This window comes from Aspergillus pseudonomiae (assembly GCF_009193645.1).
Source record: "Aspergillus pseudonomiae strain CBS 119388 unplaced genomic scaffold BDV37scaffold_26, whole genome shotgun sequence".
NCBI lineage: Eukaryota > Fungi > Ascomycota > Eurotiomycetes > Eurotiales > Aspergillaceae > Aspergillus > Aspergillus pseudonomiae.
The window spans coordinates 121,608-134,185 of NW_022476018.1; the positions used below are offsets into that span (position 1 = coordinate 121,608).

At 48.9% G+C, this 12,578-nt stretch overlaps 6 protein-coding genes across 6 annotated transcripts; 3 read left to right on the forward strand and 3 right to left on the reverse strand.

Moving 5' to 3' along the window:
• Positions 1–191: 191 nt before the first annotated feature.
• BDV37DRAFT_293381 (uncharacterized protein) lies at positions 192–1,845 on the reverse strand (the record flags this gene model as incomplete). The annotated part of the gene is made up of 4 exons (XM_032089397.1): positions 192–936; positions 989–1,053; positions 1,110–1,476; positions 1,656–1,845. 4 exons carry the CDS (start codon positions 1,843–1,845, stop codon positions 449–451), a joined length of 1,110 nt encoding a protein of 369 aa, XP_031942313.1. The 3' UTR covers positions 192–448.
• Positions 1,846–2,376: 531 nt separating this feature from the next.
• Positions 2,377–3,459, reverse strand: BDV37DRAFT_101229 (DUF3632 domain-containing protein). The gene is made up of 3 exons (XM_032078183.1): positions 2,993–3,459; positions 2,880–2,943; positions 2,377–2,825 (listed from the first exon to the last, which is right to left on the reverse strand). Exons 1-3 carry the CDS (start codon positions 3,308–3,310, stop codon positions 2,410–2,412), a joined length of 798 nt encoding a protein of 265 aa, XP_031942314.1. The 5' UTR covers positions 3,311–3,459; the 3' UTR covers positions 2,377–2,409.
• Positions 3,460–3,660: 201 nt separating this feature from the next.
• Positions 3,661–5,132, reverse strand: BDV37DRAFT_293383 (uncharacterized protein; the record flags this gene model as incomplete). Its single annotated transcript, XM_032089398.1, has 2 exons — positions 3,661–4,633; positions 5,119–5,132. The coding sequence occupies 2 exons, from the start codon at positions 5,130–5,132 to the stop codon at positions 3,661–3,663; spliced, it is 987 nt and encodes a 328-aa protein (XP_031942315.1).
• Positions 5,133–6,162: 1,030 nt separating this feature from the next.
• On the forward strand, positions 6,163–7,073 carry BDV37DRAFT_101252 (uncharacterized protein). Its single transcript, XM_032078184.1, has 2 exons — positions 6,163–6,930; positions 6,988–7,073. The coding sequence occupies exons 1-2, from the start codon at positions 6,486–6,488 to the stop codon at positions 7,029–7,031; spliced, it is 489 nt and encodes a 162-aa protein (XP_031942316.1). The 5' UTR covers positions 6,163–6,485; the 3' UTR covers positions 7,032–7,073.
• Positions 7,074–9,329: 2,256 nt separating this feature from the next.
• On the forward strand, positions 9,330–10,360 carry BDV37DRAFT_246226 (peptidase M20, dimerization domain-containing protein). Its single transcript, XM_032081731.1, has 3 exons — positions 9,330–9,589; positions 9,655–9,965; positions 10,025–10,360. The coding sequence occupies exons 1-3, from the start codon at positions 9,354–9,356 to the stop codon at positions 10,216–10,218; spliced, it is 741 nt and encodes a 246-aa protein (XP_031942317.1). The 5' UTR covers positions 9,330–9,353; the 3' UTR covers positions 10,219–10,360.
• Positions 10,361–10,552: 192 nt separating this feature from the next.
• On the forward strand, positions 10,553–12,233 carry BDV37DRAFT_246228 (Nitroreductase-like protein). The gene is made up of 3 exons (XM_032081732.1): positions 10,553–11,572; positions 11,641–11,755; positions 11,824–12,233. The coding sequence occupies exons 1-3, from the start codon at positions 11,237–11,239 to the stop codon at positions 12,030–12,032; spliced, it is 660 nt and encodes a 219-aa protein (XP_031942318.1). The 5' UTR covers positions 10,553–11,236; the 3' UTR covers positions 12,033–12,233.
• Positions 12,234–12,578: the final 345 nt, after the last annotated feature.

The following is a 12,578-nucleotide window of genomic DNA, read 5'->3' on the forward strand; positions in this document are numbered from 1 at the left end:
GATTACACTTTTCCAGTGTCTGTCGGTCATGTCATGTCTCCTCCTCGTAAGGGTCTTGGAAGCTTCTAGGCATGTTCCAGCAACTTGACCAATCCATCAATTATCAACCAAGAGTGGGAAAGGAGCAAGAAAGTCTGCCATACTGGAGATTTTCAATGACTTTAACAATACGGGATATACGTGCGCGAAGCCTTCAAGATCTCTCGAATGTCTCAGACTTAAGAGATCAAGGTAAATAGAGGTTGATACAGAGCAATTTCAAAAACGCCAAGTCAAACCATGCTTCTCGCCTGCCATCATCATGACCGCTACAGTTCTCTGGCTCGTGTTACACCGAACAGCAGACACTCTCCAACGTACAGTCCTTTCCACCCTAAACCTCTCACATTTCCGATTCGTTGCGTCTTTATCCAACAAGCGGAGCTAGATTTCCTATCTAGACGAGTGTCTACGGATAGCTATTGTCCGAATCCCACCCAACACCACTAAAATCAACATTCGACATATCATCCATCATATCTTTCTCATCCGTACGAGTAGAGTGTACCCCTGAAGTCAAGGAAGTTCTCCCAGCCTGTGGCCAAAGCACTTCGCGATCATCAACATCCCGGATAATAGTCGTCTCGACTCTGATACAAGGTCCTTCTATGATGTCTGCTCTGTGATTGCTTACCTCAATAGGTGCAGGAGGGTAGACCTGTGATCGCACCTCGGAGCCACCATCCAGGGAGAAGTTCGTGCAGTGCTTATGAAATGGCCAACGGTCCGTCTTCTGTGTACGCTCCGCTGTTATCCGGGGACTTTTTGTTTCGTGGTAGGCGCTCCTCCAGGTATCGGTACAACGGTCAAACAAGGGGGGCATCGTCACGACTGAGGCACAGACAATGGCGAGATCAATTTCGAGGAGCGTCCAGATTCGTTCTTTTGTGCCGCTTTCTTCGGGCAGGTTAGCAGAGATTAATATAAGGTTGCATGTGGACATATTCACCAGTTAGGTTGGTTGCTGGGTAATACCTCAATGCGATCAGACGCATCAAGCTACAAATACAAGCCCTGGTGGAGGTCAGTAAAGAGCAGTTTCAGCCTGTCGAAGTTATGTGTGAACTTACATTCCACCCATACAGAACAGGATGGTAAGCAGTACTTTCTTTCGTGGCGCTATTTCCAATCGCCATACTATAGCAAATGGGATTGCCAACAACATTATATCCTCGACGAATGACACGGATCCAAGAGCCATAAAAAGGGCCTTCCGTCCACTCACGCAATGGCCCTCAATTTCGTGATTCCAAAAATGCTGCGGTGGCCAGCATTGAAAGGTATTTGCAACAAGAGCTGCCAATCCCCATGCGATGATAAAGACGGCGAGAAACAGTGTAAGAGGAAGTATTCTCTTGACAGATCCCAGCAATTTCCGAAGAAGAACAATAATGGACAGCTTAATGAAGACGTGGGAGGCTGGCCAGAATTCCTGGGCTATCCAGAACATCTACGAACAGTTAGTGCATGCGTCATCTCAATGGCGAGCAACTCATACCATTATTACCCGACGGGCAGTCCTCCGCGGCAGAGTTGAAAGGTCTATTCCAACGCCTTCCAATGCAGCTAGTACAGTCAATAATGGAGTCATGAGCTAACAGAATGAATGCACATACCGATGACGGTTGTTATGGTAATGCCATAAGACAATACCAGTCCTAAGCCGAGGAACACGTCGCCAGCGTCCAGCTTCCCGATACCAAGGCAATGCCTATACAACCGAAGAAGGTAAAAGAGCGTAGCTACCACAGCCCCAACAATGGAGAGGGCAATGAGTAGCCGGCTCCAATACTCTGGACTGGTCATTAGCTATCAGGTTGCTCAATTCATGTCCAGTCTGATGTTGCAGTAATCGATCTCGTGTTTGGTGGCCGAATTACCAATTGCATTCACCGTGCACCTACATAGCTCAGTAAAGTCCACATTTTTGAGAGCTTTTACACGGTGGAGTTGCCCGTAATAAGGCTTCCGATCATACCATCAGCGATCAGAAGTTAATTACTTTTCCTATCCTTCTAGAAGTCGTGATGTCACGCTTTTAAGGCCCTATGGTGGCGTCAACAACTATGGGACAAGCGTAAAGGTCGGAATAAAAGCATATTTAAAATGTCAGAGATTAACCAGTCTAGCGATTGGCCATCCGGAGATTTTGGAGCATGCTCCAGGGAAGTGTGGCTGTTTACCAAGCTGTCTCATACCCGAACAGGGTATTGGAGATATCGGGGAGGTCAACATCCAGCGTTCTGCACCACCGTCCAACTAATATTTGACTTCCATGATTCATGCCTTCTCTGGTTACGGTGATGACATGTGAGTACGGGAGAAAAGTCCGCGGATGAGATCTGCACTGGACCTACGGTTTCGATACTATCAATTACCTTCCAGGCGTTCCATCGCCGTCTTGGCCGTACTCGCAACCTGTCCCACGTCACCTCCCTGATCGCTCATCTGACTCAGACGCTCCTTCCAGAACTTCCATCGTTCAGGGCACAGCTTAGCTGGTCCCTGGTACAACGATCCCCCAGCCATAATCCGCTCTTCCTTGTTTTCTGCAGCCATAGTTTGCTGTCGCAAAACAGGTCCACCATGGTTGAACCATTCCCTAGCGACGGCAATATCACATTCCACCTTCCTCCCCGACGATTCTTCCTCAAGTGCATCCCGGAGAGCCCACACAGCGAGATTGATCCATGGTGCGAGGCCGAGGCTCAGTAGACGTGCGACGAAAGAGTTAAGACTGATCCATTCTTTGATTTTCTCTTCGGCTTCGTTGCCGGTTGGAATGACTAAAATTCCATCAGCATACTTTTGTCTTTCTCCTATGATCCGTGAACACGTACGGTTCCAGGCTTCTCTCATTTCGGGCCCCAGAAGAGGTAGATCCGCCCAGAGTTTGGTATCATTCTATAATTTTTAGTTCAATCCAAAGCGCTCAGGATGAGGGATGACTCACGCCCCAAATTTGTATCGTTGTAGGTGGGATCTCAGTCAGCGCCTTCACTAGTTCCACTAACCGTTCCTGCGATGGGCTATCACATGGGATTTGTTTTGCGATATTGATAACAATAGTCCAAAATTGCCAAAGCAGGTTCTCTAGGCTGTCCGCGTTGGAATCAGACAGAAGTGGAGATGCGAAACCATGGATACTCTGTGCAGCTGCGGACGCTGTGATTGAGCTGGAAGGCTGTGCATATTCATTTAATATCGCAAAGAGTTGGTTCTCTCGCTCTGAAGGCGATTCAATCCTCGAAGACAAATTTAGAGAGGCCATTTTACGTAGAGTCAGTATTTTCGTGATTGTCAAAGAGGACACGAAGGCAGGAAGATATGATTTTATAATAGCAGCTTATCAGGCGGGGTTTATCGGCTGGTTGCGCGCATGAATCATAATGCGCCTTCTAGCCACGGGCTGATCTGATCTGCAACATTGAGTGGGTGTGATTGGGGCTGGTGGTTTTAGTGTCGGTTGCAAGACGCAGCATGCTTGGCAATATTTGGTTTATTGGTCTATCTTGCAAGAAGCTGCATATTAGTCGAAATTAACAACCGTACATGGTATCCAATAACGAATCAAGTCTTTCCATTCCTCCTGCACTTGTAGTTTCCGACGTCATATCAGATTTAGGCATGTAACCCTGCCAGGTTCAATGACATTTCCCACAGCTTCGTCTGTTTTGCCTCGTCATACACCCAGGGAGCATACCCCTTACCAGTTCTTCCAGTACTTGGATCATATTTGTCTGCAATGTGACAATCCTCAAGATACTTCCCGCCTTTTCCTTCCAACTCCTGTGCCACCGCGGCCCAAACGGTGGTGGCAGCCCCGTGCTCCGAAGTTTTCCACAAACTAGACATCTCATCATCCTCTTCCCATGCATCCCTCTGTTCCTTGGGCACGTATTGCTGTAACCCAGATCTAATACCACCAGGGTGAAGACTAAAAGCATGGAGGCCCTGAGACCCATATCGTCTCTCGATCTCATTGGCCATCCAGATGTTCGCCGTCTTGCTCTGACCGTACGCTCTCCACGGCTCATAGATTCCCTCCAGGTTAATGTTCTCAAAGGCAGGTTCACCCCAGCGATGTGCCATGGACGAGACATTGACAACACGCGAGTTGAACTCCGGGGTTGAGGAAGCAAGCAGAGCATCTTTCAGCAGGTAGAACAGCGTGAAATGGCCTAAGTGGTTTGTACCGAATTGGGTTTCGAACCCATCTTGCGTCCGACCCTCCGGTGTCGCCATGACCCCTGCATTGTTGATCAGGATGTTCAATTGGGAGCTTTCAGACAGGAAGGCTTCCGCACAGGCGCGCACGCTGGTCAGCGAGTCGAGGTTCAAAGGTAGGAGGTGGATATTGGGCTGCTTGGTGAGGTCTCCCAACGCTTTCTCGGCCTTCTTCAAATCTCGCGCGGTGAGATAGAGCGTGGCCCCGGTAACGGAAAGGGCACGCGCTGTGTCAATGCCGATGCCCGACGAGCAGCCAGTGATGAGGATGACTTTGTCCTGGAGTTTGCCTTCTAAGCCATTGCCCTTGATGATCTCCAGTGCGGTGGGATGGCAGTTTGTGCCGTCTTTGGAGTTGTTAAGTGAGCTGTTGGTGGTTGACATCTTGAGGGATATTGTTGAACTATAGATTTGAGGTTGGGCCAATTAAATATGTTGCGGTGATATGATATTCAATTTGAGGTTGCGCTCAGCAGCTTTCGAATGCATGGATTTGTTGCGATTTTTATATGTCCAGCACCATGGCAAATTTTACACTTAACGCCGTAGAGCTCCATGGCGGAGTTAGATCGTCCCTAAAGCCGTTGAATAGCATCATCTTTAGGCTCCATACGGATGCGGATGGAAATGCGGGCGGACGAAAACTATGGATCGGCAGTTGGTTAGGACCATGAATTCTGACTAAGAGGTGGGCCATACCACGTGATATATGGCCAATCGAATGTTGTTTTAGAGGTGTGCACGTGCTGCCTATTGGTCTATAATCATGTGATATACCCACCCACTTCGTATACTCCGTGCGGCCGCCCGCCCGCATTTAATTCCCGCGTCTCCCGGAAGTTCTACATTAACGTCCTCAACGTCATGGCAGGTCCAGAAACACATACCTCAAGAGCTATTAACGCTTGCCTCACGTGCCGCAAACAGAAACGAAAGTGTACGAAAGAGAGGCCTAGATGTTTCGTTTGTCGGAAGACTGGGAGGGCCTGTGATTACACCCCTATTGGCAGACGTTCCGCGACAGCCACAGACACTATTGGAAGCCCAGATCCCGAAGAAACCGGTGAAAATGTCTCCTTAGCCAGCAGAAGTGTTCATCCGAGCGGATATGAGAAAAGTGCAATGGGTGCTGGTTCCTCGACCACGAACGGTCTCTTCACTCTGTTCCTTGACTCCGAGGTTTCTCCGGATCGAAGTTATCTAGAGTCTAACACACGCATCACTCTGCCGCCCGAATACCTCCCTTATCTCCGGAGTCCTGCACAAGTTCGACACGAAGTTGATGTCTACCTGAATAGTGTCCACACATTCTTCCCTATAGGTAAGATCATGGCCAAAGTGGGCTCGGGTGGTCTGTGTGATCGAGACTGAAGCTCGTTTCTGGACAGTTTCCAAGTTGCGGTTGTACCAGCAACTCTCAAATGCGGATCGTATCAATGAACCTGATTTTGGTCTCCTCTTGATAGCGATGCAATTGCATTCGCGACCGTGTAGTGAAGTTGACTCTAGTGAGGCAGAACTTTACAGGTCTGCCAAGGCTTGCTACGTATATGTCGAGAGCAGCAATATCTTTTCCATCAAGGTGCTACAAGCGCTACTTCTGATCGCACTATATGAGATATCGAATTCTATCTATCCGGCGGCATATCTGACAGTGGGACATTGTGCACGACTCGGGCATGGTATGGGAGTTCACCAGCGCAGTGATGCGCCGCAGATGCTGAACCGAGTAGGTGAGTAATATCCACCCACTTGCCAAGCTCTGGTGTGCTTAAGAACGCAGGTACGTGGGTGGAGCTTGAGGAAAGGCGTCGTACTTGGTGGGCCGTAATCATATTGGACAGGTAAACTCTATCGAAAACACTCCTACGCTTGTTGGTACACTATAGCCTGAATTGACTCATAAATCCAGATATGTTAATTTAGGCGGCAGGGACCGCCCGCTTGCATGTGAAGATGCACAGCCAGAGGATTTCCTTCCTGCAGATGACAAGTCCTGGGATCGTGGTGTATACATCAACCCTTGCCCTACGCGGGCTAAGCATGTTACTAAATAGCACTAGGAAATCACGGTAGTCGAACCCCTCGCAGTCCGCGCCAACACGACCATCCAAGCTTGTCCATTCACACGTACTTGTCAAGCAGCGCATGTCCTCTCCCGTGTACTTGGCCACCTGAACGATCGCAACGCCGATGTCGATTTCCGATACGAAGAGGCGATGCAGCTGCATCGCACCGCCCAGGCACTATCACATACACTCTCACAAGAACTGGAAGAATGGATCGAGAAAGTGTACGACCCAACAGCACACCTTCCACTGTTTTCTGCCATTGGTATTTGCTATAGTGCGTCGCTTCTCCTGTATGACAGGTACTGTTGCAGCGGTATTACTGGGGTAGCTGGGAATGTAGAAGTACAACAGATGGCACTCTCCAGGATCAGTGAGGTATCTCGGGAGGTCTTTCACTTCGCAAAAAGCATTCGCTCGGCCATGGATCTTGGTGGGTCCCTCAGAATGAGTCCCCTGGTATTTGACTGTCTATATCAGGCTGCAGCAAATTTTATGTGGCAGAGTCGTGAGACTGGGAGTTCAGACCTCTTACATATGGCGAATGAGATCCAGAGTGTCCTCGAGGTTCTTGGGACGAGATGGACGGCTCCCCGTAAGCTAGACCACCGAAATCCTTACCTACTGTCTTCTGCTAATCCACTGGCTCTAGGCGCATATCTGTCAATTCTTCGGAAGTCTGGCGGTCACTGCTAACTGCCACCGACAAGGACACCCGTGCTACGATATAACCAACCCATTATATGCACAAGGCTACGCATGTCATGAATGACTGCTATCTATTGGTTTCTATTTCCTAAGGATGTATACTTTAGCTTGGTACACGATATCATGGAACCGGGGTAGATATTCGGGGACTTATGACGCGATGCTGAGGTTGGCCTAACCCTATCTTGGTTCGAACCGGTATTCAATATGCTGTTAGAAATGACCGGAATTCGACCTGAAACGCAGATACGATCAAAAGTCAGGTTCGGGTGCATAGTGAGCAAAGTACGATCGAGTTTGCAATTATAGAGGAACATCCTTAATCTCTGAGAAGACTCTAGGAAACGAGCATGCCACAGCGCGATAAGTCAGGATCACATGAAAACATGACACAGCTGATAGCCTGTCTCGGGTTATTCAAACCGTCCTATGGGTCGCTTCACCTTTCCATGTTTTTCGTCATATGACCAGGAAGCTCCAATCGTCGCTTGGGTAAGGTTCTAAGAAAGTCATAAAGGATGTCTGTTCTGGTGGCCTCTGGGGTGTAGGCTATTGGTGGCTGCTGCTTGGTGGCTGGAAATCCCCTTTTATGACCCGTGGTTCTGTTCATTGGTTCCTATCAAAACATTAACTCCATGCCGATCAATGTCCGATGACGGCCGAAACGCATCGTGAATCATGGAGTAGCAATCTGGGCCCGGGAATGGCCCACAAACGCTGTTTTGTAGATGTAGTAGGACAGTCAATATAGTCCCCGTTGTGTGGCCAAAGAGAAATACCATTCATGGAGGACATCGATGCTACGAGCCAAACACGGTTGTCCGTATCCAAATGTTCTATGCCATTGGAGCTAGAACCATCCAGCATCCTCGTTAGGTATTGGTGACACTTCCGAGTAAACTAAAAATGATAGTCTTGTGTTCTGTAGACCCTTGAGCTGTACGCACAGTCTTTTACGGCAAACCTTGCCATATTGAGGTACACAAGGAAGAGAGTTGGCTGAATGCAAGATTCTGTTTTCAAATGCTTGGTCGTATCCCTCAAGCTCAAACACTGTCAATATTTCCTGGCCTTATCATTACGTAAAGGAACCCCCCTTTGGAGATCTGAATATACCCATTCAAGAAAGACAGGATAACAACACTATTCGGAACCTTCACCTTTGCTTGGCTCATCCGTTCTTACCGCGCCATTCTCAATGTCTTACTCCATCTGTCATACTCTGCCTGCTGCAGGTCTGCCCTAACTTGGGCTTGAACCAGGGCTCCGTATAGAATATTAGTTGGATCCATGTGGGGCATCGCTGTATCAGAATGTCTTGTGGTCATAGATGCAGACGACCCGTGCTTTAGTCACGGGCTATGGGCACGGAGACTACTGAGACAGTACCATGCTAGTAGGTCAACATTGGAGGTGTGGGAAGAGCTTGATTAAACTTCACTTTTCAAGCCTCTCCTGCCTGGAATGACTTGTGAGTTAAGACCAATCAAAGAATGCGCGTTCATGACCTCTTTAGAAGGTTGCTCGTAGAGTGCAAGACCATCCAAAGCAGCAACAGACCATACCATCTGAGTCGCGATAGCCAAGAAATTGAACTATCTTGTGTAGCTCTGAATTGGAGAAACAGAGATGACAATATCACGCAGGTTTTGCAGCATCCTGCAGCTCCTCGGTACCACTTACCGATCGAATACCGCCGAAACCTCTCGCATGAGGCTACCATTCTGCTCTATGTTACGCCTCCCCGCGGTAGTCCTTTGGACCATTACAATTATTATCTACCATCCTAGTTGAGGCTTTCGCCTTGATTTTCCATCAATGCCCTTGATTGTCCCCAGTAATTGCCAGTATAGGCATCTCTTATCTTATCTTGATCCGATCGGTTGATCGGACCGATGACGACATGGTATATCACTTCTCCGCACTCATGCAGGGTCATTCGCGTCACATTTACTTCAACGCACATACCATTATTAAAGTTAGTGGACCAGAAAGACACGTACCAGAAAAATGGCCAGCGACACCGTCGTCTCACTACTGTCCTCTCTGATGCAGACCAAGAGTATCAGTGAACACGAACAGGAAATCGCCCACTTCTTAGACGACCACCTCACCAACCTCGGCTACACCGTTGAACGCCTCCCGATCGCTGAAGGCTCAAACAGAGAAAATGTATATGCCTATCTAGGTGCCCGGCGAAAGACGCGAGTATGTCTCACGTCCCACATGGACACCGTCCCGCCCCATATCCCGCTACGGATTGAGGGGTCTACAATCTACGGGCGGGGCGCATGCGACGATAAAGGCCCCATGGCCGCGCAGATATGCGCTCTAGAAGAGCTGAGAGCAGAAGGAGCGGTCAAGGAAGGCGACGTGGGGTTATTATTTGTCGTCGGGGAAGAGAAAGGTGGACTCGGCATGTTAGCGGCGAACAACCAGAACCTCAGCTTCGAGAGCGTCATATTCGGGGAGCCGACCGAGGGGAAATTGGTGGTTGGACACAAGGGGCATCTGGTGTTTGAATTGATTGGGGAGGGCAAGGCCTGGTATATTGCCTCCTTTCACGTCACGTATGCACTGGCTTGGGTTGTGCTTGAACTGACTGCGACAGTCACTCTGGATATCCTCAGCACGGGGTGAATGCTAATATAGCACTTATCGAAACGCTGAATGACTTGGTGAGAACGGAATTTCCGGGTTCATCGCTGCTTGGGCCTTCGACTTTTAATATTGGGAAGATTGAAGGGGGCATGAGCTATAATATCGTGCCGGAGACCAGTAAAGCGCTTTGTGCTGTCCGCGTGGCGACAGATATGGCTAGGATAAAACAGATCGTCTCAGATACTGTTGCCCGACATGCAAATGTGCGACTCGAGTTCAAGTTTGAGTATCCTGACACCTTGCTGGATCATGATGTTGAAGGTACGTTTGACGTTGGGCGTGGTTACTTGTATGAGCAACGCGCTGACACCTGTACTTAGGATTTGAGACTGCCCCTGTTTCGTATGGGACTGATGTTCCACGATTCAAGGGCAATCATAAGAAGTACTTATATGGGCCAGGATCTATCCTGGTGGCGCACGGCGACAATGAACAGATCGAGATTGATGAGCTTGTGGAGGGGGTTCGAGCGTATAAAAAGTTGACGATGCACGCGCTCGAGTCTGCTCGGTAGATCGTATGCAAACATCAGGGCCAGTTCAACCTGTCCTATCTCACCCTATCCAACGCTAGTACCATTGTTGATATGCCTGGTATATGACGTTTTAAGATGACCTTTGTATGAGGCGACCACACCACAGCTATGTTCACTGCCAATTGTCTATCCTCGCCTATGATTGAGGAACAATAATACTCAACTGAAAATATAAATCATACTTTTCACTCATCCACGATGACTTCTCATTGGCAATGACAGCTCTTCAAAGTTGCATGTCTTTATGAACACTGGCGGGCTATCGGTAAGATATTTAATTGTATCACCTGTATTAAGCGTATAGTGCAAAAGGCACTTCTAGAGCATTATCGTCAAAACTATAATCTGCTGATACGAAGAGTCGCTTAACAATCAATATAGAAACTGTTCAAATCCCTCATTCTCAACCGCTTATTCAGCGGGTGTCGGCCATAGCGAGAGGCCGCCGTGCCACGTGCCACAGGGGGACCCTAAGGAGTCTCTTCTTCCACAGGAACAAACTCTGCCAGGTGCAACTAAGAATAGGACTGCCGGCCTCGAAGCCCGATAAGATCCAGGGGCAATTATTCAGCGTTACGGGATCAGTTAAGCTCAACAGGGGTAGCCTTGTGGATTCAATCTTTGTCAGACTGAGTGTGCGGTAATCCGTAATTCCGCACTTTCTCGCCCTGGTATTCCGCGCGGCCAATAAGAAGGCGCCAGAGAGGCTCTCGTCGCTTATAAATTTCTCCATCCATCTTACAAAGCCACAATTGCCGTTGAAAATGGATCTCCAGCACGCAATGTGATTGGTGACTGATGGGACCATTTGAGAGAAATAATTATGAATTTTTATGGAAATGGACCTAAATCGCGGGGTGCCAAATGTTTCGCAATGGCGAGATTGTGCATATAAGATCCCAGTTTTCTCTTCAATAGACCCTTGCATCTCATCAGCTTCCTATCGAACACTCCTCCAACAGTTCCCACCTCTTCAATATCGATCAACACCGTCACAATGGGCTCCGCTCAGGTCGAATTCAAGAACACCTCCACCAACACTCTCCTCGAGTTGGTTAAGGCCCGCCGTACCTACTACGGTCTCAAGGCCGAGAGCCCCATCTCCGACGATGCCATCCAGTCCATCGTCGAGACCTCCGTCCTCCACGTCCCCAGCTCTTTCAACACCCAGACCTCCCGTGTTGTTCTCCTGCTGAAGGAGGAGCACCAGAAGGTCTGGGACATTGCCATCAAGGCCATGGAGGGTCTCGTTGCCGCCGGTGCCGTCCCCAAGGAGATGTTCGAGAACCACACCAAGCCTAAGCTCGAGTCTTTCCGCGCTGCCTACGGAACTGTACGTCGAATTCCAATTCCTGCCATCTTCAGCCCCAAAAAACCAATACTAATAAAAAATATCAATAGGTCCTCTTCTTCGTCGACTACGAGTCTCTCGCCCCCATCAAGGAGAAGTTCGCCATCTACGCCGACAAGTTCGACCCCTTCGCCCTCGAGTCCAACGCCATGTCCCAGTACCTTGGTATGTTTCCATCCCTGACATAATATCCAACCGCACATGTGATTTAAGCCCATACTAACACTTCCCAGTCTGGACCGCCCTCGAGTCCGAAGGCCTCGGCGCCAACCTCCAGCACTACAGCCCCCTCATCGACGCCGACATCCAGAAGACCTGGAACCTGCCCGCCTCCTGGAAGCTGGATGCCCAGCTCGTCTTCGGTGCCCCTACCGGCGAGCCCGGCCCCAAGGAATTCGCTCCTCTTGAGGACCGCTTCAAGGTCTTCGGCAAGTCTGCATGAATTTCACGATAGACTACTTTTTATGGTGTAATGTGAGCGTTGTAGCTTAGATTTCAATGGCATATTTTCATAGACTTTGATGGTCCTACTGCTTGTGTAGTATTGTATGTAGGGGATCAAGCTTGATCTGGCGCTAATATTGGCGCAAGCAGCCTCGGGAGTTGCTCCACCACTCTCGAGATCTGTCTTGGACACCGGTCGATTCATGATGGACTTCACCGTAATAAGCGCCTGTGATCTATGGTATGACTTCATGTTTCATGATGCACTTTGCCAAATATGGGTCTTATCACCCAGTTCATAAACTCGGGCTACCTACCATACCCCAAAGGCAATGATAAAAAAGTCATACATTAACAACGAACACACAGAGTAACCAGGCAACAACAATTAATCCGAAGACCAAGCACAGATATACCCAGAGTAGTCCGTCGGCCAAGCACCAGCCGTTTCAAGCCAGCGATCGGCAGAGAAATCCTTGCACCACAGCCAGAGGTACATTAAAACAGCAAACACAATTCGTCAAAACTCAGACGACCCACAGAT